The sequence below is a fragment of the Salvia hispanica genome, chromosome 3, assembly GCF_029641045.1.
Source record: "Salvia hispanica isolate PSC_SH4W2 chromosome 3, Shi_PSC_v1, whole genome shotgun sequence".
Classification (NCBI taxonomy): domain Eukaryota; kingdom Viridiplantae; phylum Streptophyta; class Magnoliopsida; order Lamiales; family Lamiaceae; genus Salvia; species Salvia hispanica.
Window position 1 is genome coordinate 8852889 of NC_142694.1, and position 27215 is coordinate 8880103.

The 27215-nt window shown below is 36.5% G+C and overlaps 3 protein-coding genes and 1 long non-coding RNA gene across 4 annotated transcripts; all 4 read left to right on the forward strand.

The window, feature by feature from the left end:
* The first annotated feature begins 540 nt into the window (after window positions 1-540).
* LOC125208861 (uncharacterized) lies at window positions 541-6595 on the forward strand. The gene is made up of 4 exons (XR_007174238.2): window positions 541-718; window positions 1892-2106; window positions 5031-5111; window positions 6239-6595. It is a non-coding gene; the product is annotated as an uncharacterized LOC125208861 (long non-coding RNA).
* Window positions 6596-15634: 9039 nt separating this feature from the next.
* Window positions 15635-16648, forward strand: LOC125209160 (uncharacterized). The gene has a single exon (XM_048108767.2). The coding sequence runs from the start codon at window positions 15687-15689 to the stop codon at window positions 16395-16397; it is 711 nt and encodes a 236-aa protein (XP_047964724.2). The 5' UTR covers window positions 15635-15686; the 3' UTR covers window positions 16398-16648.
* A 731-nt stretch (window positions 16649-17379) lies between these two features.
* LOC148930123 (Transducin/WD40 repeat-like superfamily protein) lies at window positions 17380-21578 on the forward strand. The gene is made up of 11 exons (XM_089068478.1): window positions 17380-17565; window positions 17683-17782; window positions 18228-18289; window positions 18455-18514; window positions 18768-18827; window positions 19386-19442; window positions 19697-19739; window positions 20004-20081; window positions 20620-20917; window positions 21037-21196; window positions 21301-21578. Exons 1-11 carry the CDS (start codon window positions 17470-17472, stop codon window positions 21388-21390), a joined length of 1104 nt encoding a protein of 367 aa, XP_088924604.1. The 5' UTR covers window positions 17380-17469; the 3' UTR covers window positions 21391-21578.
* A 698-nt stretch (window positions 21579-22276) lies between these two features.
* Window positions 22277-26731, forward strand: IRX1 (cellulose synthase family protein). The gene is made up of 12 exons (XM_048108769.2): window positions 22277-22594; window positions 22749-22807; window positions 22909-22960; window positions 23057-23201; window positions 23326-23592; window positions 23688-24033; window positions 24117-24254; window positions 24339-24464; window positions 24541-24753; window positions 24831-25080; window positions 25154-25707; window positions 25791-26731. Exons 1-12 carry the CDS (start codon window positions 22414-22416, stop codon window positions 26376-26378), a joined length of 2919 nt encoding a protein of 972 aa, XP_047964726.2. The 5' UTR covers window positions 22277-22413; the 3' UTR covers window positions 26379-26731.
* Window positions 26732-27215: the final 484 nt, after the last annotated feature.

Below are 27215 nucleotides of genomic sequence, written 5' to 3' on the forward strand. Positions count from 1 at the left end.
TAAAGTAAGAGAGAGAATAATTCAATGAAAAGTTGTAGTTACAAACAATACCAAAATAATGACACAAACACAAACTTTAATTTATGTTGTAGTTGATCAAGATGAAATGCTTCTTTCTATGTATTATTGTAGAATACTATGAAAATATGAAGAGTTTATATGATTTTAATTTTAAAAAAAAGTATCTAAAATTTAAAATCATTTTATAGAAGAAAATTTTGATACAAGAAATTATTTTCGAAAACTTTTAGGCCCGAATAGCCCGATGAGTTAGCCCAAAACTCGACGGTTTAGGGTTAGGGTTGAAAATTTATAACTCAAAAAATTCATAACCAGAATAGCCCACACTCAAATAGCCCGGCAATCCGAGTAGGTTGACCCGAACCCAAACAGGTTATCCCAATTCCCATCCTTTTTTTGGTAAATAAAGCCTGATTACTATGAAGTCTAGAGTAAATTAAAGAACATAACGACATAAATGGATTATAAGGAGTCTCCCTTGAGAATACACAAACCACATTCATTTAAAATTTAATTTAAATCTTAGTAAAACTTTTTAGATCCTATTCCTCTCAACCGGCAATGAGAAGGAAGGAAAGAGCCATGGTGAAGCGTGCATGCACATCGCACAACGACCATAGAGGTTATTCCCGAATATGCTTCTTTCATTTATCTGCAATTCATCACATCATCTTGGCGCTCCAATTTCTTTACTACGGTACTGCTACTTTTTATGCTTCACTTCACTTTTTCATTCTTCTATAATTGCTGTCCTTTCCCAGTTAAAGATATTATGCTGCCTAGAACTGCTCGGTTATGCTTAACATTCATTTCGCTTGATTCAGAAATCACGCCATCAGTTATGGATTATTAAACTAGTTAATTGGGGCTTATTAATTAGACTAATTGGTAACTCTAGCATTGATCAGTGCTGGCTTATTAGAGCTTGGCCTTTCTAGATTTCTGTAACCAATCTTGAGTGATGGAGTGGATTGATAAAATAATTCAACATAATCTACCATTTACTTTGATGGATAGATTAATTTTGAACTTGTTTAGTCATCTTCGTTCAAATCCTCGATCTTTTATCTGTGATATCACTTAATTGATAGTAACAAAAATGCTGCGAAAGAGAGTAAAATTTATATAAAAGCATCTTGAACCAGCTATGGAAATGTAGAATGGCATGGAAATTATATTCTCCTTTGTAGAATTAGGTACTGTTCACACACAATGAGAACTACATTCTCTTTGTTTTCCATTTCCTAGTTCCTATACTGTTTGCACTTTGGAGGTCAACCTCTGCCTTTGACTCTGTTAAACCAGCATGGGTGGGGTTGGGTATTCTCAAATATTCGCATCTTACGTGGATATTCTTTGGGAGTTCAACGGTATATGCTGTGGAACAATGCCTCTGGGCCTCCTTTCACCTTTTCTCTTGCACTCATGGTCCCCCTGGTCTTGCATATCTTTGTTTATCCTGATCAAGATATGCTTGACTGCTCTTATCAACAAGTCCAATTCCCCCCTATAAGAAAGAAATACAAATGCCTCTTGAACAGATGGCTCATGATAAGTTGCTTGAAGCATGTTAATTAAGGTTTGTCCATAGCCAATGTGTCAATGGATGTAGAAAATATGTAGGTATATACATAGTCCAACCGATGCATTCACATGCTAGAGTAAAAATATGGTTAGACCATAGAGAGTGTTAATATTGGGTCAATTCAAAGAAATGGCATCATCTGGGTAGAAAATGAAACTCTCTCCTGAATTTTCTAGGATTAGCATTTAGCCATGGCAATCTTTTATCTCTGATTTTAACTTATTCCATGATAATTGATATGCCTTGGTTGTAATATTTAGCTGATCCATGTTGATGATCACACAGAGTATGATGAAATGTCATGTTGACTTCCACTGAAAATGCGACATCTTTCGAGATGAAGGACCACACTTCTCGGATGCATATCACTGTTTCAAGAATATTAGTCATCTGCAAATGGATAACTTGGCTTATCACTTCTCATGCTTTAAAACATGCACACATCAGCTCAGAGCTACTCGCGCACACGTTGGCTTTCATATTGTAACCATTCGAAAAAGGTTGGCTGCTTAAACACGCCAACTCCTGTGATATGCGATTCAGATTTTGTTCGAAAAACTTCATTAGAGATAAGGGAACTAGGAATTATTCTAACTTCTATCCTTATGCTTTCACCTGAATATGATTCTACTCTTCTGTTAAAGCATCTACCAGAAAATATGACAGAAACAAAGGCAGAGTTGTGTATTAGTTAATTTGGTGTTATGAGTGAAGTTGTACATGGGGGAAACAAAACTCGAAACTATATACCAGTTTAAAAAATATTTTTTGTGTCTCTGGTGTAGGTGAATTATTGGGAAATCTCCTTCAGCAGACAATCAGTCACCTACTTAGAGTTTACTAGATCTATGGCTTCTTTGACTGTCTGCCAAAGGAGATTTGCTCACTAATTATCCTACAAAATTATTTGCCGCCATTTTACTATCTTCAACTAATTGAGTAGCAGTTTGAGGTGACATGGAGTTGCACTTAGTCATGGTTTAATTAGTTATGCAGATTTGGTGGAGTTTTAAGAGTTATTCACATTGGATTTTTAAATGCATTTCCTCCTTAATGAGTATTGGTGTCCTGGTGGTGGCCTAGAACTTTTTTTGGCAGTTTTGCAGAAGCTGGTCTAATCCCACTTGTTCGAAAAATTTTATAATAGGTTATTTCTCATTTGGTATGTGAACTTAGGTTCGAGATATGGTGGACTGACTCATTTGGATGACCTAGTTTATATCCAAAAACTGTGTACTTTGTCTTAGTATTTAATGCCTGTGAAATGTATAGATATCAAGCATGCTGTGATTGGACTATTACTTAGGCAGTTGATCATACATGTCAAATCTCCAAATCATGTCAGCATTTCAGGTTTTCTATTTCATTATCTTTAGTTGAGATACAATTAAGAACATTGGACATGTTACCCTTTTAACTGCATTTTTACTTTTTAGTGCCACCTAGTGATTCACTTGGCTGATAGAGTAAAAAATACAAAGGAAAGAGACAAGTTATCATTAAATTTATGAAATCTAAGCCTCGAGTGGTTTCATCTTATGCTTGTTTGAGATTTTTGACTAAATGAAGTTAGTGAAATCGGTCACACCAACAGGAACTCAAATACTAGAAACTCAGTTAGTACTAATTAATAGCATTACTAGTATACATTGCAAGAGTGGAAATAGATTCAAGGCCAGGGAATTCATAAAAAATCAGGCTCAAAGATCTGTTGCTTTTTCCCTGCAATATGTAAACCCTACCATGAAATTAATACTATGCTAGAACCTATGTAATGCTACAGTTTGGAATAACCCGAAGTCTGAGCCGTTGCTTGTTTGACTAGTAGCCAAAACTCATAATAGCTTGTAGCTTCTTTCTTGGGAGGACTTTCTGAGTGATGGGCAAAGTCGGCCGGAAACATGTTGACCCTAACCATTCATACACACCAATAGAAGAAAACCATTGATTCTGTAATGCAGTAATGCTACATTGTGGGGTTGAATGGCAGGGCAATTCTCCTTTTGGCAAGAAACAAGTATGCATGTGCATTTTCTTCCTGCCAAAGGAGGATCGCACTGTTATTCTCTCCACATCCTTATTATCTATCTTTCTTCGACTCAATCGATGTAAGTTAGGAGTTGATGTTCATCCTTTATATAGGACATATCTATGCACCTTCACTGGCATATGCTGAGGACATCGCATATGCTTCCAGCCTATTCCTATCCTTTGGGGGTTTTCACCCTTTACTTTTCTTTGGGGTCAGGGTAAAATAATTCTCACCCTCACTCTTCCCCTTTTTTTGCTTCCATGAATATGCTCTTCTGCATCGAGCTTATTTTGCCATGTCGTAAGGAATCAGATCCTTCGTTCTTTGCTTTCTTACATTGCAAGATTCCTCATTTTTATGTCGTTATTTTTTCTTCACCAGGCTATGCATTCACTATATCAACACAGATGCATGTAGTCATGAATTAAGAATGATGATTATTGTCATTTGTCACATGGAATTGAAAAGGTTTTCTACTAATATTATTAGTATTATTTTAGTATGTACACAAAAGATAGGTTAATGATAACCTGCGTAATAAATTTTAGTATGTGTCTTTGTTTTCTGTGTACATAACTACCGGAGATAATTCATGGTTATTATAGACATAATGTTGTGATCATGACATTATATGACGACATGGTAAACTTGGAATCAAGCATCAAATCCTGTCTGATTTACACAAACTATATTAAGCAGAATTATTTACTGTCAATAGTAATCTTCAAGTAATTGAGTAGCAGTTGGGATGATGGAGATACACTTAGTCATGCTTTATTTTTACAGACTTGGTGGAGTTTTAAGAGATATTCATATTGGATTTTTAAATGCATTTTCTCCTTACTGAGTATAGGTGTCTTGGTGGCAGCCTATAGCTTTCTTCGGCGGTTTTGCAGAAGTTGGTCTAAACCTACTTGTCTGGAAAAATGTATGAAAGTTTATTTATCATTTGGAATGTGACCCTAGGTTTGAGATATGGTATACTGATTCATGTGGATAACGTTGTTTCTACACAACTGTGTATTTTATCTCAGTATTTGAAACTTGTACAATGTCATCCGATGGATGTTCTAACCTAATTCTCTTATGTAGAGTAGCTAGTAGAACAGGAACACTCGTTCTCATCACTACCAGCGTTGCAAATAATTTCTTTTAAAAGAAGAGGGAATATGGTAAATTAATATGACAATTGTAGATTAAATTGACGGTGTGGTGCAGTTGTGTTTATAGATTAACCATCACAGGATAATAGCAAGTTTAGGACCTTCTCTTCGTGGAAATGATATTTTATCATAACTGCCTATTGGATAATTTTGCTTCTTATATGTCACTGCTTTGTTTGCATCTTCTTATATAAAGTAACTTTATGAACTTCATAATTTGAATATACAGATATAAAGCTCGTTGTGAGTAGACCATTACTTAAGCAGATGATCATACATTTCATAGGCTCCAATCGTGCCAGAATTTCAGGTTTTTTTATTTACATGATACTTTATTGGCATCACTTCATTGTTTCAAATATTGTTTGGAAGAATTCAAATGATAGTTGAAATTCATTTTAGGACATTGGACATGTTTCCCTGTTAAACTGCGTTTTTTTTACATTTAGTGACACCTAGTGATTCAATTAACTGATAGAGTGTAGAGGGAAATGACAATGTCGCCAGCAATAAACTATTTTTTGATGAAGTTATCATCAAATTTATGAAATATAATTTAGCCTCGAGTGGTTTCACCTCATGCTTGTTTGAGAGTTTTGACTGAACCATATTTGTGAAATCGGTCACCCCAACAAGAACTCTAATGCCAGAAACTCAGTTAGTAACTAATAGCATTACTTGTATACTTTACAAGAGTGGAAATAGATTCATGATCACGGAGTTCATGAAAAGTTAGGTTCAAGGATATGTTGCTTTTTCCCTGCAATATGTAGACTCTATTATGAAAGTGATATATAACCTATTCAATGCTGCACTTGGGAATAACCCATAGTCTGAACCGTTGCTTGTTTAACTAGTAGCCAAGTTGCTCCTTCAACCAACCAAAAATGTCGGATTGTAAGAACTCATAATATCTAGCTTCTTGCTTGGCTAGACTTTCTTGATGGCAGGTGAAGTCAGCCAGCATGTAACAATAGAACTTGAAACAATTAATCAACATTCTTACACACCAGTAGAAGAAACCATTGATTTTGTAGTGCTACATTGCGGGGTTGAATGGCAGGGCAATTCTCCTTTGGCAAGAAACAAGTATGCATGTGCATGTTCTTCCTGCCAAAGGAGGATCGCACTGTAATTCTCCCCACAACATTATTATCTATCTTTCTTCGACTTGATTGATATATGTTGGGAGTCAATCTTCAGCCTTTATATTGGACCTAGCTATGCACCTTCACTGGCATATGCCGAGAACATCGCATATATTTCTTTTCTTTGGGGTCATGGTAAAGAAAAGTTCTCACCTTCACTCTTCCCCCTTTTTTTTGCTCTTCTACATTGAGCTTATATTTCTATATTGTAAGGAATCAGATCCTTGTTTTTCTTTTGCTTTTTTACATACAAGATTCCTCATTTTTATGTCGTTTCTTTCTTCACCAGGGGGATGCATTCACAATACCAACACAGATGCATGTAGTCAAGAAGCAAGAATGATTATTATTGTCATTAATCACATGGAAATGAATAGGTTTCACTGACATTATTATTTTAGTACGTATAAAAAGGGTAGGTTAATCATAAGCGGTATATTAAAGTTTAGTACATGCCATTGTTCTCATACTATATTGTGTACCTAACTACAGGAGATAATTCATGGTTATTATAGACATAATGCTGTGATAATGATATTATAAGGCGACATGGTCAACTTGGAATCAAGCATCAAATCTTGTCTGATTCACATAAACTAAATTAAGCAAAATTATTTACCATCAATATACTATATTTAACTAATTGAGTAGCTGTTTGAGGTGACATGGAGATGCACTTAGTCATGGTTTAATTTTACAGATTTCGTGGAGTGTTAGGAGATATTTATTGGATTTTTAATTGCATTTCCTTTTTACTTAGTATTGGTGTTCTGGTGCCGCATATAGCTTTCTTCAGTGGTTTTGCAGAAGTTGGTCTAATCTTACTTGTCTAGACAAATGTATGAAAGGCTATTTCTCATTTGGTATGTGAACTTAGGTTTCAGATATGGTGTACAGACAGATGACCTAGTTTATCTACAGAAAAACTGTGTACAGTGTCTCAGTATTTGAAACATGTACAATGTCATCCTAGATGGATGTTCTTACCTACTTCTCTTAGGTAGAATTTCTAGGAAAACTCGGTTCTCATCACTACCTGTGCTGCAAATAATTTTATTTAAAAGAAGTGGGAATATGGTAAATTTATATGACTATTGTAGATTAAATTTGATGTTTTTATGCAGTTGTGTTAATGAGCAAATATCACAGTCAGGATAATGGCAAGCTCAGGAGTATTGTATAATTTTGCTTTTCAGTTGTCACTGTTTTGCTTGCAGCTTCTTATACTAAGTAGCTTTATGAACTTCATAATTTAAATATACAGATATCTAGCTCACGGTGATTAGACCATTACTTAGGCGGTTGATCTTACATTACATGTCAATTGTCAAAGGCTCCAAATCGTGATTCGTGCAACATTTCATGTTTTTTTATTTACATGCACTTTCAAATTTTAATTGTGGCATTGTTTGGAAGAAATCAAGCATTTTAGAGTATTGGACATGTTTCCTTCTTAAATTGCGTTTTTACTATTTAGTGACACTTAGTGAGTAGTGATTCAGTTGGCTTATGCTTGTTTAAGTTTTCTGACTGAACCAAGTTTATGTAATCGCTCACCCCAACAAGAAACTCAGTTACTAATTAACAGCATTACTCGTATAAATTCCAAAAGTGGAAATAGATTCAAGATTATAGAATTCATGAAAAATTAGTATCGAAGATCTGTTGTTTTTCACCTGCTATATGTAGACTCTATTATGAACTTTATACAAGTACTATAGGAGTAACATATTGATTGGTGGGAATAACCCGAATTGAGTCGTTGCTTGTTTAACTAACTCGTAACCAAGTTGCTCCATCAACCAACCAAAATCACAGGATTGTAAGAACTCATAACAGCCAGCTTCTTGCTTGGCTGGAATTTCTGGATGGTGGATTAATTCAGCCAGCAACATGTCGACCTAAGTCGAACGATAGAACTTGAAACAATTAATCACCAATATTCATACACACCAATAGAAGAAAACCATTAATTCGGCAGTGCTGCATTGCGGGGTTGAATTGCAGGGCAATTCTCCTTTGGCAAGAAACATATGCATGTGCATGTTCATCCTGCCGAAGGAGAATCACACTGTTATTCTCTCCACATCATTAATTATCTATCTTCCTTCGACTCGACCGATATATGTTGGAGTTGATGTTCAGCCTTTATATAGGATCTAGCTACGCACCTTCGCTGGCATATGCTGAGGATATGGCATATGCTTCCAGTCTATTCTCATGCTTTAGGGTTTTTCACCCTTTACTTTTCTTTGGGGTCATGGTAAAGAAAAGTTCTCACCTTCACCCTCCCCCTTTTTTGTTCTTCTTCATTGAGCTTATATTTCTATGTTGTAAGGAATCAGATCCTTGATCTTTTGATTTTTACATACAATTAAGATTCCTTACTTTTATGTCGTTATTTTTTCTTCACTAGGTGATTCATTCACTATATCAACACATGCATGTAGTTAGGAATCAAGAATGATGATTATTGTCATTTGTTACATGGAAATGAATAGGTTTCCTACTCACATTATTATTATTTTAGTATGTACAAAAAGGATGGGTTGATTATAAGGTGTATAATAAAGTTTAGTACGTTTCATTCTTCTAATTATCTGTGACGGATCTAGGAAATAAAACTCATGAGTCGAGGGCAGTGATGGTTGCCATCAACATTATCTGTCATTGACGAATGAAGAAGTTTTTTTTTTTTTTTTTTTTAATCTTTTTGTAGTTGCGTGAGGCCAGAGCTGAAGTTCCCGCTTGTGCTGGTGAGGCTGGAGATCACACAGCACGCCAAGGGATCTTCGGAAAATAAAGGGGATACGACAGAAGATGGCGCCGCAGGCAATATGGGTCCTAAATGCCAACCTCACTACAAATACGCAAAATTTTCCATAACATTCCAACAATTTTTTATACAAATCAACTCAAACATGCATAAACACACTACACGATAACATTAAAGCTTCTACATACGAGCATTTTATAAGATATCCAAAACGGAGAATTTTTCTTGGAGATTTCCATCCTCCGTACGCTGATAGTGGGGTAGGGCGACCTGCTCAACCCCGCTTACATCCGTCAGTGTCTCATAGTATATTACTCCCCCCGTCTGCCATTAGGAGTCCAATTTCTTGGTGGCACGTGTTTTAAGAAATGTTAAGAAAAGTGAGTGGAAAAAAGTTAGTGTAATATGAGTCTCACGTGTAGTATTAGTTTAAATGCAATGTGAGTGAAATGAGTTAGTGGAATGTGAGACCCTATTACCATTTATGGTAAAAGTGAACCGGGACTCCTATTCGCGGACGGATGGAGTATATACCTAGCTAAGCTACTGGAGACATGGTTATTGTTCTGTAGACATAATGTTGTGATAATGACATTATAAGACGACATGAGTCAACTTGGAATCAAGCATCAAATCATGTCTGATTTTTAAGCTAAATTAATTTATAACCGTAGGAAAGATTACTATTGTCTTGTATTCTTTATCTTATAATTTCTCTTTCGTCAACCAGGAATTTATGGTTGTCTTTATGTCAAAATTGATATTACTAACCAAATATATATCACTATCATACAAAGTCATAAATTAATAAATAAAAATGTTGGAAAACTCTCTGCTATTTCCTTACGTGCTTGGAGAAACAACCAATATGTAGGATAAATCTTCCGTGTAGAAACGATGGATGATACATTTATTCCAGCTGCTATACGTAAGAATATGCTTGAAATATACCTATGTAGAAACCGTGTATAAATATAGAGGAAATGGTTCTCAATTGCTCATCATAACAAGGAGAGCATTGTGAAATTGGGGATGCATTACTGGGTAAATACTCCTTTGGCAGTGGGGGGATAATGTTAACTCAGCAGTCGGAAAACTGCCAAGGGAGATTTGCCCCGCGATACATCCTTAAATAATTTTTTTTTCCGTTTTAAGATGTTTTGACAAAAAGGTAATAGTGTCCTTTGTCAAGTCAAATATTACTATATTTTGTTTTATAACTATAACTGCCGTTTTTTTTTTAATTTTGAAATCTATAAGTGCGGCCCCCGGGGCGGATCTACACGCAAGAAAAGAGGGCAATTGCCCCACCTCATATTTTCATATTAGTATATATATTGTGTATTTTACAATTTAATTTTTTCAATTTCTCACTAAATGCTCCTTCTCAAATTCTTAAAATTCTCTCATATATAAACTTGCCCCTCCCCCTACAAATTCCTGCCTCCGTCCCTGCAGCCCCCTACCTTCTTCTTTTCTCACAACCCCAATAAAAGAAGAGTTTTTCTCGTCGCAGATTTAAGGATTTAAGAAAAAATATATTAGATGACTTTGAGAAATGTTTTTCTTCCCAGTCGAACTATTTTCTGAAAATATAATTATAAACCAAGCATATTTCTATCTTCATAACATGTTTTAGTTAATTTATTTTCGAAGTATTGATAGTGAATTAGTTGATCATATGATTATGACAATTTTCTTTACATATATCATGGTTATCTCAACCAAATATGCTAGTGCATGCATGCATTGTATTTATTCTCATATATACTTCAAGAAGCCACTAATAATATCAACAATCAAGTTAATTATGGAGTAATATCTTTAGGTATGTGCACAGTGCACATCATTGATTTTATATGATCTAAGATTGTTTTAATAATAAGCAGTAATGCAAAATATAAAAAGTATTAACATAGAGTAATAAGTAATGATGCAGACGTGCCACAAGAATTATGACTGAACTGTAGAGGTATCGGAGAAATCCTAATTTCTTGAAATCAATAAGTATATATTAATAATCAAATCTGACTTCAAAACAATGATACATCCTATTTAATTATGAGTGGTTTTGAAAACCATAGAAACTTAAAATGAAATGGAATAAACTAAAATTATAGTAAAAGTTAAAATAAAACCTTAAAAAAATAATCCTTTCGTCCCGCGTTAATAGAGACGCTTCATTTCGGCGAGGAATTTAAGAAATACTAAATGTTTAGTGTGTTAAGTAGTTTTGATAATAAATTAAATAAGTAATTTGATGGGTTTATTCAAAATTTGAATAATTAAATTGACATTGTGAATTTTTAATCTATAATGTACTCCGTACTACATATTTATTTTTTATTTAATGGAATAACATAAATCTACATAAAATGAAAAATTATATTCTGCACAAATAAAAATAGACACAAATGAAAACCAAATTTTAGATTTTTTTTTAATAAATGAAACTTACGCCAATTGCAATAACAATTGACAGAATTCACAAAATTAATGAATCTGGAAAGTGCCGAAAATGTCTAAAATTTAAAAACTGATAAAATTCTAAAGTTCAAAAACTAAAAATGCCTAAAAAAATCTAGACACCGCCGTCGCCAATAGAGAAGAATCGCGGTGAGAGCAGCCGGAAGTAGCTTTCGAGAACAAAGAAGAAGAGAGAAGGTGGAGCGGCGCTTCCACACACACAGAGGGCGTGAAATGAGGCAAAAATTAGGGTTGGGGGCGTTTCATTTCTTAGTTTTTTTAATAGGTTAATTAGATTTCTAATTGTAATAAGGGAGTGATATTAAAAACCCTAATTATTTCCTAAAAGAGGAATGACTCTATTACCTTGTAACTTCTTGAATGGAAAAACAACTCTATTACACGAAACGGAGGGAGTGCAAAGTTTTACTAAAAGTCTAAAATAACGATCTCACCCCTTAGCCCAGATGACAAAATTCCATCGTACATCTTGGCAAAAGTGATATTTTTTACTCGTCAATCCATTTTGCAAGTCCAGTGCAAATTTCAAGTCACCCTGACATAGTTGACGTCTAAGCATCGATCGTCTACTAGGACTCATCAAATAATGTATTTTATGTACTATATATGTGTAGGAGTGTTTTGAAAAAATAATTCTATATTTATGCATAATAAATAGACAAGCATTGGATAATCAATTATACATGCAATATTTACCATTAATTTACATCTACTAACTCATTTTTATTAGTTTGCCCCTGCATAAGATAATCAATTAATTAAGGTGGTCAAGCTATCATGCATGACCTTCCTAGTTTATAAAAACTTACAATATATCATAGTTATCATTATTCATTAGTATTAAAATGTTTGAGTGCACAGGTATTCTACAAAAAGTTTGAAAAAATTGCATGTGCATGCATGCTTTAATTCCTATTCCCCATTAGGCATTAACCCCACTTTTGACTGCTTTATTCAAAACCACCCGCGCTCGAGTTGCCACATAAAATCACCAGAAGAAAAACTACTAATTTTCATATATTCATCCCAAATTGGGATATGCTGGATATATGTGGCATATGCGGGGACAATTCCAGCCCTAAATTCTTGAAAATATATTTCATAAAGACAAATAAAGTATTCCCTTTTTGTTATAAAAGTGATGGGTCCACGAGTATCAATTCTCATGGCATCCCCTTCCACCCAAGTGACCCCAACCCAGTTTCTTTTGATTCAATCTTCATTTCGACAAATTCATTCTCTCACTGCCACGTTTCGCTTAACCACGGGCGGAGACACGTGTAATGGGAAGGGCTACTAAATTCTTCAACCAGTGTACAAATCCATCTCTTATTGTTGGCAATTGAAACTAAAAAATAATATATAACCATCCCACATCGGTGTCAAAATAAAAACCGAAACTAGTATATAAATTTCATGGGCCGCTCCTTCTATCAACAATTAGTTTTAGGATGGAACCCATAGGTTTCTACACTTATACTTTGTCCATGTTTGAAGATCTTGAACGTGTTGAATGGAATGTACTAGGGTTTTAGTGACTTATATTTTTCTGTTAGAAGAGGAAGATAAGAAGTTGAAAATTGAGGGTAACTATTTCTTTTTGGTTAAATTTAATTTTTATATACCTTATCTAAGAATATTTTGCAAGTGAATAATATAATGAAACATTTTAATCAGGTTTACCAAGTTACAAGTTTTTTTTATGTATAAATCGATTGTTAATTATACTTTTATTTGTTAATATTAAGTCCTTGTTAATGTACTTTTTGGATATAGATTAATTTTAAATATGCATGGGTGATATACATGAATATTTGAGACATAGGATCCAAACCATTTTTGCTGGGAACTCATTGAATTACTATTAATTATTCAACTATATAATTGTATTATTTCCTCGAATGCAGTCATCAAACAGGTCAATCAAAAAAAACTTTGAGGATCTAGAAATTTATTCTTGAGAATGTGCTGTTTGCTATTTTTCATTTATGATTTTGATTATTTTTGTTTTGAATCATGTACATCAAGTTGTGAAAAAAAGGTTAGACAACACAGGCTGTAGATGCTTAGCTTTGAAGCTCTTTTTTCCAGTATTTGCCTTCTCAATCAAGTTCGTCTCTTTGAATGTTAAAGGGCCATTTCTGCATCATCCATCGAGAACTTGACAACAATATTCATCTTTGTTTTAGCTATTTTAACAAATTCAACTCATTTCTGAAAATGCCTTTGGTCTGCCATATGTTTAATCTTTTTATTGTCTCCTATATGTTCTAAAATCTTGTCATTTCTAGATTCCGATCGACAAGCTTTGTAGCAAAATTAAACATAAAGAAATTATTTGGTGGATCTATATATATCAATATTATGTATATATGGAGTCGGAATCAATTGAGATCATTCTCTTTTTGACGAATTAGAGCATAAAGAATGATTGTGGAATGTACCATTTGTACGACATTGGGGTACACTATATATACATGAAACCTCTCGTTCATATTGATCACAACAAAAACATTACAATATTTGAGATATGCATCTGTATATATGTGTTACGGGGCAATTACTCCTCTGGCAGTAGCACAAGCTAGTTACTCAATAAGCTACCGCCAAGGGAGATTTGCCCCGCAATGCAACTGAATACAAACTCTTACGCTAGTTTAAGTTATACATTCATCTCTCTATAATCATTAGCCCTACTGAGATGCATGTGTACATTTGTATTACAGGGCATTACTCTTCTGGCAGTTGTATGAGCTAGATGTTTAAGAAGCTACTGCCAAAGGAGATTTGCCCTGTAGTACAGTTTAGTACAAGAGTTTATGTTCTAACTCCCTTTTATTGTACTACTCATCTTTTTGCGTTCATCCACTTCCTAAAGATCGAGGTAACAACTTTTGTACACATTCAGTTTTTATTTGATGTTGGAAATGTTGGCAGCGTGACCAACATCGGTCGACCAACTTTTGGCATTTCATATGGCTAAGGCCTTTGGCCTTCAGTTGGCCATAGTTGGCATCGTCTATTGAAGTGTCTTGATGTAAGGCCTTTCCAAGACACCTGCTTAGGCCTATATATAGGCGTGAATTTTAAAATGCTTCTACATGCTAGGAGGAAGCTATTTTATTTTTCAAAACTACTAACCGATGTGTAATTTACTTTGTGAAAAGAGGAATCATCCCCAACTCAACATGATTGTTAGTTTTTTCATTTCTCTTCGTAATAATTTCCCTAGTTCATCTTCCCAGTTTGCATACTAGTATTGTAAATAGCTACTCCCTCCGTCCCACTCAAGATGATCACCTTCCTTTTTAGTTTGTCTCATTCAAGATGTCCACTTTTTATATTTAGAAATAAATCACTCCTTCCTCATTAAAATATTCAACTACTTTTTTATCTCTACTTTTACCACTTAGCAATTCCTCCTAAAATCCCCGGCATCTCAAGAATGTGGACATCTTAAATGGGACGTAGGGAGTACATTACTGCATGCAAAGCTAGTTTTTTCTAGTATATTTCTAACATTTGGATAAGCTGCATTAATTAGTTCTATACTTAGTCTCTTAGATGCATATAGTATGATGTACTTTTCATGGTAATATTAATATCAACCAACATGGAGTATATAATAATCTCAGAAATGACGCAATATTAACTAGCATATTTATAAATATTAAAAAATCATGCAACATGTTATGCGTCTCTTGCCTTGAGTTCATTTCTAAAAAGAGAATCATAGACCGCCGTCCCGTGTATTTTTTAATCGTGGGATTACGAAGTTTCTGTTTTATTATATATCTTTACATAGTGAAATTGAAATTTCTACACATGACAAATACAACATTAAACAATCGAAGTTCTCGTGATTAGATATATGACTAAGTAGCGTTTGCACGTGAGAGTGGAAAGTAGTTGAATTGATCAAACTACGCAGCCCTCAAGTATTATTTCGGGTCAACGTATCAACTGCGACTTCAAAGATGCCATGTATGAACGGTATATTCAAAAAGATCCTTACGTCTCTTTACCAAAGTACCCTTCGCCAAAGGATTGGATACAAATACAATCATACAACAAATGTGATTATTTTTTAAAAAAATACAGTCACAGCCACCGCACGCCAGCGTGTTTCGTCTGTGACCAGAGTTTTATTAAAGCAATTTAGTTTTGTAAATTGTGTGTATACAATCATACCGTGAATTAATCAAGAGGAATCCAATTATAATTGTTGTAAATTGTAATTATTCACAATCATACCAAAAGAAAAGTAATTAAATTTCATAAGAATAAAATAGTACTAGAAGATATTTCCCCAGTAAACGTGTTGGAAATTATACCCAAAAACGCAAAACGAGTAAATTCAGAGACAAGGGCATTTCCGTCCACAACAAATTCAGACACCATCATATATAAACCAACTCCTCTCAAAATCCAAACAAACCACATTCAATACCTTTCAAATTTTCATCAGCCATTTATGGAAGCTGAAAATGTTCTAAACCTCTTCGATTCGATGTGGTTCCACCTCGGAATCCTCGAAAAAACCCCAACCCCACCACCATCACTTCAAACCCAACCGAATCAACCATCAAATCAAAACGTTTCGCGCCAAATATCGTTGCTAGGAAGATCAAAGAGCGAAGACCTGTCAAGCTTCAAAACAAAGAGTTCCACCTCTCCCGCCATAAAACCCCTCCTCCAAACCATACTCTCCGACAAAGAGGTTTCGGTTTCATTGGAAATTCCGAAAAGTCCAGCGATGAAGAAGCCCGTGATCAAACAGCAGCACGGCATGAGAAGGAAGAAGAAGCTGAGCAAAAGCATGTCTCAGCTGGAGTTCGAAGAGGTGAAGGGCTTCATCGACATGGGCTTCGTGTTCTCGGAAGAAGCCAAGGATGACCGGGCCCTCGTTGAGATCGTCCCCGGCCTGCAAAAGCTAGGGCAGAGAACAGAATGCGGTGAGCCAGAAACTGAAGAGGAGAGGAGGAGGAGGAGGAGAAGTGAGGAAGCTTCTAGAATGAGAGGGAGGCCGTATCTATCAGAAGCGTGGGAGTTTTATGAAGAGGAAGAGAGAAGGTTGATGAAATGGAGGGTTCCTCTTCCTCTTCCAGCTGCTGCAACAAATGAGATGGACATCAAGGATAGCCTCAAATCATGGGCCCACACAGTGGCTTCTGCTGTTAGATGATGATGAAGAAAAGCTTACGTGTTAATATTCTTTTTCCTTTTTTTTCTTTTTAAGTAGCGTTTAGTTATGGTTTTTCTTTTTTTAGAGTTCGAAACATTCAAATTCTATTTCTTGATCTATAAGTTTGTAATTGTAAATAGCAATTTGGGCTGCCTTGTTTGTAGAATCAAATAAAGCCAGGCATGCTCTTGTTTGTACATTATTATAGTATACATTGACACATTCATTGATTCGATATTTTCCTTATACTACCTCCCGCCCCCAAATTTTGACACACTTTGACCGGCACGAGTTTTAAGAAGTGTAATGGAAAGTGAGTTGAAAAAGTTGGTGGGATGTGAGTCATACTTTAAAGTATTGATTTTATAATAAAATGTGAATAGGAATGAGTTAGTGGAATATGAAGTCCACTACCAAAAATGATAAAAAGTGAAGTAGTAGTATAATTTGTCGGATATGATATGTGGTGCAGGGGTAATGATAAAATGCAAACTTATATATTGTACAAACTTAAAACTGCTCAACACAGCTTCAACACAGTTTCAATACAATATTAATAAAGTGTAAAATTTCAAGATTTTAATGTCAACACAGTATCAACACAACATCAATCATTGACTACGTTGAAATTCTGTAGACATCTTCCTGTTGATGTTTTTTTGTGATCTGTTGACATTTTTCAATGATCCATATCATAGTTTAGAGTTTGTACAATATTTAGAGTTTTCATTTGATCACGTCCCCGTGTGAATAAATGGTTATAAGGTGATTATAAAATAACCAAACTGAGATTAAATAATGATTTCTCTCATATTCTGTTGGGCCAGTGTGTGAGGGCTATGTAGGCCCATTACATAAGCCCGTAATTTTGGAGAAAAATGTGCCTAAGATAAAAATTAGCACTCCATCTCGTAGAAAATGGAAAACAGAAATTCGAAACGGTTTAATTTTTTGTTACAGTAACGAATTTTGTTAGACGGTAGCAATTTTGTTAGACGAATTTTGTTAGGAATTTAGCTAAATCTAAATTTTCATAATTAATAGAGCGCGAATTCCTCAACGCGCCGCCGATATGACGGAGCCGAGGCGATTGAGAGGGCACAACGCCGCCGCCACTTGTTGCATCGCTTCCCGAGCCCGACCAGGCTTCATCGCCACAGCCGCCGAGGTCTCTAATTCATCGTCTGCGTCTAAAAACAGTTCAATTGAGCTCGAATAGCAAGTTTTCCCGTTTTTAAAGTTGCTGACATGCGCTACCATTTCTTAATTTGCTTTCCCATTGTAGGATGGTCGCGTTTGCTTTTATGATTTGCGGTGCAAAGATATGCTGTTCTCTATGGATGTGGGGAATGGTAACCCTGTTTCATCTTTATGCTTTAAGCCAGGTTTGTGATTTTTCTCCTATTTTGGGCGGAGTTTGTTTTGATGTTTACTAGTAGTATTAGATTTTATCGCTGTTTTTAATAAATTCTTCTCATAATATCGGATATAAGATGTCAAGCTAACTTTGACTACCTAAACAAGAGTATTGATCTTCTTTGTTGGAGTGAATGAATGCAAGTCTGCCTTTTCTGTAACTATAAGTTAGCATTTGAGTTAGTGTTTGATAGTTGGAGGGTAAGTAGTTTCTGCTGGTAGTTTTATTTTTTTCCCTTTTTCAGCTATGATACACAATTAGAATATACTTGCTCAGTAATAATAATTAATAATAATAACAATAGTATGCTTCTATGCTCTTAGTTATTTCTCAGGTACTTTTTCTTGCATAAAATGATTTTTGCTGTTTCTTGATCTCTTTTGATGGGAGTGTTTTTGCCATACATGCTGCAGGGAATGAAGAGATCATCTATGTTTCTGTAGAAAATGAAGTCAAGTGCTTTGATTTACATATGGTATGCTTTGATTTTGTCACCTTTTGTTATGTGAATGATTCAGATTGTTAATATTTTGTTAGAAACCAATAACCATAATCCTTATTCTGATGGTCTTTTTGTGCATAATTAATGCCACAGTGTGAGTGCTAATGCTATTACTAACAGCCTCGTTCAATATGTCAGACAAATTCGTGGAAGCAACTAGAAGAAAGCTACAATTATAATAAGGATGAGATAAATCAGGTATGCCATTTTAATCCATATTTGTTCTGTTGTGGATGTTTTTTCCTGAATTTACTGGTTGGTTAGAAAGCATATTGTTAGTTGAAAAGGAATCAGTGATCACTTCCGTAAGTCAATTTTTTTTCCTTGGTCTGAAAGGAGTGATCAACTTTGTTCAGGCTAACATCTTCTCCTAACTCACCAAAATAAGGAGTACAATTAAACCTAATTTATGGTCATTACTCAAACTTGTGTCATCATTTACAATCTACAGATCGCTTGTCACCCAAAATCATCCTTTCTAGCTGCTGCAGATGATGCAGGAGATGTAAAGGTATGCACTTCTTCTGCATGTGATTTAATGGTTTAGTTTGTTGCATTTCATGTACATATATAATTCAGAAATGTTATGAGAATATCTTCCAAATCAACGATAATAGCTTGTGCAGAGTTCAATTTTGCACAAGCTATATAAATCCAGAAAATCTTTATACTTAAAGATTTCTTTTTATCTTTGAGATTTTCGGAGTATATTGATTGCGGACCTCTCGACTAATGATCAATTTAACGGCTTGCACTTATGGTAAAAGTGTAAAACCAGTAAGGGCGGGCTGTAATTCTTTTTATATCATTTGTAGCTAGATTTACTGAAATTAAAGCTTTGAGATACAAGTATAATGGTGGGGGGAAAGTCTGCTTGTACTACTAGATATTTCAATTTTTTTTGTTTCTCCTTATTATTATTTTATATAGTACTTATTTACAATCTTGGGCACTTTACTATTGATTTCCTGCATGATTGGCACTCCAAATTATATTGAGGTTTCCTTGTCATGGGTACTATATACAAATGAATTCATGGAAGAGGTTATGATGATTGCCTTCCTTGCAGATCGTTGATGTTCACCAACGATGTCTATACAAAACATTGAGAGCAGGTCACCAGAGTGTATCCTTTCCTTTGTAATATAGATTGTTTTTTCATAAGGCATTCAGCTTAAACTCATCTGATTGTCATTCTTCTTTTCCTTCCGAGAATCAATACACAGATCTGCTGATCACTTTTCTTTCAAGCTTTTCCTGTTGACCTTAATTCTGCCAAGGTAGGGAGGCATTTGTTTGTTTTCTTAAGAAATTCCTTGTGTTTCTGTTTGATGACTTTTCTACCTCTAATGCCTTTCCGTTATTAACTTGTTTCTTCAGATCTGCAGCAGTGTCCAGTTCCTTCCTTGGAGATCTTGGGAAGGTATTCTTAGTAATATATCTGATTCTAAATGAGTTGATTTTGCTTTATTCTGTTCACCTCCTCAATCTACATTCCTCTCATGTGACTTTTAATAAAAACTATCCTGTTTCCCATTTTGTTATGTATTTTAGAGAACTGTACCCCTGCCGGGCATATTCTGTTATTGTAAATAAAATAAAATCTTATCTACCTATGCCCTGTGCTTTACACTTTGTTTCTGTGGTCTACCTAATTATCCTTGTTTCTGTTGTCATGTTTTTGCAGTCATCACTGGTGGTCTAGATTCAAAACTTGCACTTTGGGACTTCTCCAAAGGGCGTCCAAACAAAATTATGGACTTTGGTATGAGTGCCTTGTGCTCTGCTATCAGTTTCTATGTACTACTTAGTGCTTCTCTTAAGCAGCTTCCCGTGATAATATTACACTTCCCCCTAAAAAAATATTATATGCTTGATTTCAGTATAGCTGGTCTGAATGTGAAATAGACAAAAACAAAATTTTCTTAATCATTCATGAGTTTAAGTAATTGTAGTACAAAGTTGGATTCCAGATTTCCAGGATGATATAAAACTTTCATTAGCTCGAATTAGTAAAAAGTGGCCCATTTTCAGTATTTATTTGATATCATCTTTATTCTTGAATGCTTTAGGTTGAGGTGACAGGGGCACTGTTTATTTTTCCATGATATTTTACTCTCCTGTTTCAGACTCCAATCTTGCTAAATAAATATCATGTTCCATTGTGAATAGGCAGATAAATGCTAAATTATACTACTATCCTATTTTGCATTCAGAATTTTTATCCCATGTCTTTTTTAGCATTCAGAATTTCTATCCCATACATATTGCTTTCTAATATATTTAAATGAAAACTTTTGCAGGCAGCGGAGGCAATGCCGGGCAGTGCTATAACCCAGCTTTTGTGCATGCTCTAGTAGTTCCTGACCTTGATTTTGTAGATAGTGTTGGCAAGATCTGTGTTGTGGCTAGGGGCGATGGTGTTGTCAATGTAATTAATCTTGAGCCCGAACATGCTGCTCAAAAATCCAAAAATACATCAAAGCCAAAGATGGGTACTAAATCACAACCGAAAGAGGATTCCCCAACCGTGGATCAAAATGACAGAAACCTACATTTGGACTACTCGAAGGGAGGACATGTGGCTGCAGTATCCTCTGTGTAAGTGATGCTACCAACTGCTTGTAGTAATACTCTTTTTTTTGCTTTCTCTCTCACACACACAAAAACACATTTAAAAGAAGTTTTATTCATTGCTGCCGCCATTATATGTTATTCAGGAGCTTTTCTACGTTTGGAGAGAAAGGGAAGTTTATCATTTCTGGTGGAAACGATAAGTCAGTAAAAGTCTGGGATTGGATGAAATCGCATGATGATGGTGGACAAACTAGCAACGGCAGCAGTGATATTCTATGTTCCAGCATTACTCTGAGTAGAAAGGTGAGCTACACATTCTTGACATGGAATACAAAGCTTCTGTCCCACTCTCTCACCTCACCCTTCTTCACTATGGCATTTTTATGATGATATCTTTGTCTGATCAGGTGAATTGGCTCTGCACAACTCCCTCGGATTCGGAAAATCTAGTTGTCTGTGATACATCTAAACTAGTAAAGGTTTATACAATTGGTTAAATTCCCAGAATGCCACATTCAGTGGAGGAACTATTATCCTTCTGGACTCTGTTGAGATCTGTATTAGCCTGCCTCACATCACTACACATGACCGTTGGTGGTGGCAATCTTGAATTTAGTGTTATATGTTCCTAAGATATTTTTTCTTCAATATATTTTGTTCGTAAAAGTAATTTATTTTTGCAGTACTTTCTTGCTTTCTGTTCATTTATGAAATGTTAATTTTTAAAGATTTAGTTTGGATAACTACGATTACTCTACTTGCACTGAATAAATAATTTTGAATTCGACGAAATAGGTTTTATATTTGCCAATTATATAACAAATTATATTTATGATGAATTTTGTACTACATCAAAACTTGACCGTTCATATAGGCCATTAATTCCCCATGTTGACATTCCTTACTCTTCTTTCTTATGATGATAGCTTTACACCACAGTAAATGCTGTAAATGCATACGTGTAGACAATTTAATAAATTTAATACTAATAAGTTATAATGTCAATGATCAAAAAAGCAAACAAAATAAAACATAACAGCAATTTGGAAATGGGGAAACTATGAGGACTGATACAGGGTAAACTACATTAATTCAGGGGCCATTTTGAGAAGACCCAAATTTACGAGGACAAATATGCAATTCTCGAGAGCTAGAGTCCTTGAAGATGAAGAATAGTTGGTTGAGTCAGTTGAGAGATGCAAGTCCCCAACCATAACCTGCCTTACAATTCCCGCAAAAATTTTGAAATCTTTCAACCAGAAATTAGAAAGAAAAAAGAAAAAAAGATGATCCTTCTCCATCACCTTGTGCTTAAAGCTTCATTCCACCAAACTCAACAGCCTTTCCCAATTTTATTTCATATTCATCAAACACAACACTTAATATTCCTTGATTTTGTCCCTCAAATCATTTCCACATATATATTACCATACTTGGAAATCTTCTACTTCCAGCCTGAGAGAGAAAATACTCTGGGGAGAATTAGAAAGCTGCTATTTGCAGAAGGTGGCAAAGTAAAGATGATGGAATCTGGAATTCCCATATGCAACACTTGTGGAGAACAAGTGGGATTAAACTCCAAAGGTGAAGTCTTTGTAGCCTGTAATGAATGCAATTATCCCATTTGCCAACATTGTTTGGATTACGAGATCAAGGAAGGCCGTACCGCCTGCATCCGCTGTGCCACTCCTTATGCTGAAGGTACTACTCTTTCTATTTTGTTTTACTGGAGCTTCACTTAATCACAGATGTTTTCTTTATGAGCACTTTGAGATCTGTGTTGTCATGTTTTCACTTTTTTCCCCAAAATATATGTTTACAAAAATTTCAAGATTTGAATGTTTTAAATGGACAGATGGTGCAGCAGTGGCTGAAGAATCTGGCAATCATATTCCAACTATACATACTTCTCAGGTGAGAAGCATTATAACGTTTTGTTACGTTGAAAAGTTATAGAGATTATAATATGTTTCAATGGTAATTGGAATGCAAATATGTGCTTGAATGTTTTGCAGGAAACTGGAGTTCATGCTAGAAATATCAGTACTGTTTCCACAATAGACAGTGGTGAGTGAACAATTTTAACAATAATAAAAAATAGAATCTATCTTCCTACATTGTTGGATGAGAAATTTATGATCATGCTCTTGTCTTATATCCAAGAATACATGGATGATTCTGGAAATCCGATATGGAAGAATCGGGTGGAAAGTTGGAAAGACAAGAAGAATAAGAAGAGCAAAGCTCCCAAAAAGGATAAAAAAGCAGAAATAGTTCCAACTGAACAGCAAATGGATGGCCAACCTCAGTAAGCACACACTGAAACTCAATAACTTGATAAACTACATCAACACATTCTGCATCCATTATTACAGATACACATCTTCTTGTTACTTAATTGATGAGAATGTCATAACACCAAAAAAATGCAGGTCAGTGGATGCTTCTCAGCCACTTTCCAGAGTGATCCCTATACCGAAAACCCAGCTCACATCATACAGAGCTGTGATCATCATGCGACTCATCATCCTCGCCCTTTTCTTCCAATATCGTGTCACACATCCTGTTGACAGTGCCTTTGGTCTATGGCTGACTTCTGTCATCTGTGAGATATGGTTCGCCTTCTCTTGGGTGCTCGATCAGTTCCCCAAATGGTGTCCTATCAACAGAGAGACCTTCATTGACCGCTTGTCTGCTAGGTCTCTTCTCTTTCATCTCACATTCTTCTTCTTCTTCTTCTTCACCTAAAACATAACAAGATTTGCTTAAGTTTTTGTGATCGATGATACTCTAGGTATGAGCGCGAGGGGGAGCCGTCTGAGCTTGCTGCTGTGGATTTCTTTGTGAGTACAGTGGATCCATTGAAGGAGCCTCCTTTGATAACAGCAAACACAGTCCTCTCGATCCTCGCAGTGGATTACCCAGTTGATAAAGTCTCTTGCTATGTATCTGATGATGGTGCAGCCATGCTTACCTTCGAGTCCCTTGTAGAGACGGCTGATTTTGCAAGAAAATGGGTGCCCTTCTGCAAGAAATTTGCCATTGAGCCTCGTGCCCCGGAATTCTACTTCTCACAGAAGATCGACTACTTGAAGGATAAAATCCAACCTTCCTTTGTCAAGGAACGCAGAGCAATGAAGGTAAGTGATCAATTCTTTGGCATGAATCATTCTTTTCCAATAGATTTATCTCGAAAATCATCATTTGTTTTATTGTGTTACAGAGAGACTACGAAGAGTATAAAGTTCGGATTAATGCTTTAGTAGCAAAGGCCCAGAAAACACCAGATGAAGGGTGGATCATGGCTGATGGAACATCTTGGCCTGGAAACAACCCCCGCGATCATCCCGGAATGATTCAGGTTCCATCTACTACTCCCATTCATAAAATATGTTCTTGCAACACCAATATCAACTTACATTGTCGAAACCATGTTTGATCTTAGGTGTTTTTGGGAAACACGGGCGCACATGATACCGATGGCAATGAGCTGCCGAGGTTGGTTTATGTCTCTAGAGAGAAGAGACCTGGTTACCAACATCACAAGAAGGCTGGTGCAGAAAATGCTCTGGTATGGCCTCGTTTTTACTATCTTTCATCTCCAATCGAAGAGAATGATGACAATGCTGATGATAATCTTGTTTCAGATAAGAGTTTCTGCTGTTCTAACAAATGCTCCGTATATACTCAATCTCGATTGTGATCACTACGTGAACAACAGCAAGGCTATTCGTGAGGCAATGTGTTTCTACATGGATCCTCAAGTCGGCCGCGACGTCTGCTACGTTCAGTTCCCCCAGAGGTTCGATGGCATTGACAAGAGCGATCGATATGCCAACCGTAACACAGTTTTCTTCGACGTAATGACCCTTCTCCATTCATTAACTAAATCCTTACTACTACAATCTTGTCTAGAAATTCACTTGTATTCTTGCAGGTGAACATGAAAGGATTGGATGGAATTCAAGGACCAGTGTATGTCGGGACAGGATGTGTCTTCAACAGACAAGCCCTTTACGGCTATGGCCCTTCAAATCTACCCACTCTGCCTGCCAAGTCATCGTCGTCGTCTTGCTGCTGCTGTCGTAGAAAGAAGCCCGCGAAGGAGAAGGATTTCGCAGAGACGTATCGTGATGCCAAACGAGAAGACCTCAACGCTGCCATCTTCAACCTCAGAGAAATCGACAGTCAGTTCATTACGTTTCCTTTCATTTCATTTCATAGCAACTGAAGCTCATCATGTTTATGATTCTTCTGCAGATTACGATGAGCACGAGAGGTCAATGCTCATCTCCCAGATGAGCTTCGAGAAGACCTTCGGGCTGTCTAGCGTCTTCATCGAGTCGACACTGCTGGAAAACGGAGGAGTGGCTGATTCCGCGAATCCATCAACGCTGATCAGAGAAGCAATCCATGTGATCGGGTGCGGGTATGAAGAGAAGACGGCATGGGGGAAGGAGATCGGCTGGATCTACGGGTCGGTTACAGAGGATATTCTGACGGGATTCAAGATGCAATGCCGCGGCTGGAGATCAATCTACTGTATGCCTTTGAGGCCAGCTTTCAAGGGATCGGCGCCGATCAACTTGTCGGACAGGCTGCACCAGGTCCTGCGATGGGCGTTGGGATCCGTCGAGATCTTCCTGAGCAGACATTGCCCCTTGTGGTACGGCTTCGGCGCCGGCCGCCTCAGATGGCTGCAACGCCTCGCCTACATCAACACCATCGTTTACCCTTTCACCTCTCTCCCTCTCGTCGCCTACTGCACCCTCCCCGCGATATGCCTCGTCACCGGCAAATTCATCATCCCCACGGTAATTCAATTCGGCTAGGGTTTCCAATTTAGCCCCAATTCTGCTCAATTTAGCCCTAATTAGATCTGAATTGACGATTTCAGCTGTCGAATCTGGCGAGCGTGCTGTTTCTAGGGCTTTTCATCTCGATCATCCTGACGAGCGTGATCGAGCTGCGGTGGAGCGGCGTGAGCATCGAGGCGCTGTGGCGTAACGAGCAGTTCTGGGTGATCGGCGGCGTGTCGGCGCATCTCTTCGCGGTGTTCCAGGGGTTCCTGAAGATGCTGGCGGGGGTGGACACGAACTTCACGGTGACGGCGAAGGCGGCGGACGACGGGGAGTTTGCGGATCTGTATGTATTCAAGTGGACGACGGTGCTGATCCCGCCGACGACGATCCTGATCATGAACCTGGTCGGAGTGGTGGCCGGATTCTCAGACGCGCTGAACAGCGGGTACGAGTCGTGGGGCCCGCTGTTCGGGAAAGTGTTCTTCGCGTTTTGGGTGATTCTGCATCTGTATCCGTTCCTGAAAGGTCTGATGGGGCGGCAGAATCGGACCCCCACCATTGTTGTGCTGTGGTCGGTGCTTCTGGCGTCTGTTTTCTCTCTGATATGGGTGAAGATCGACCCCTTCGTCAGCACCAATGATGCGTCGGCGGCTGCGGCCAGCTGCATCTCCATTGATTGTTAGAGAGGAAGCTCTTTCAAATTTGCCGCCACCAATAATGGGAACTCTTTATAAGTTGATAGTAATTCAGATTTTTGAGACTTTTATTTTGTGAGAGAATGATGATCGGCATGCTTGCTCAGATTGATTACTGTTTTAGTTTAATGTGAATACGTGGGTTTGAAGGAACAATTTCTTCTTACGCGGGTTTCAAAGAATGGTGATCGACACGACAACAACACAACACGCACGATTTGCCACTCCTAGTAACCACTACTCCAACGTTGATAGTTGCACGTCAGATTATTTTTCGAATTATCTCTTCTTTTGATAGTCAGACAATTAATCTCAGGCATGTTATTTTTTGGTTTTTTGAATTATCTCTTCAGCCGATTGTCAAACAATTAATCCGATTGTCAAACAATTAATCCCTTGATTCCTAGGAGAGCTACATTCATTTAAGATAGATTGAATTCCGAACTTCAACGCTTGCAAACCCAACTAATAGTTGAGTTTTTTAATTCATAAGACTGGAGCCAGGAATTTTACATAAGTGGGACAAGAATATACATAAAGATATTTTATTACATTAAGAAGGGGCAAACATTTGGATATTTAAAAAAAATTAAAATTAACTATTAAAAGTAGTATACATAAATTTTTTCTAAGTGGGGCATTTGCCCCTTGTGAATTCCTCATAGATCCGTCCAAGACTTACAATGTGTTGAAATGTATTCCTTTCGTCAACTAATAATCATTTCATTTCATTACTTTTGCCCATCTACTAATTTTATTTTTAATATTTGATAATTGACTTCATATTTTACTAACTTTATGCCACTCACGTTTTATTCAAAGATT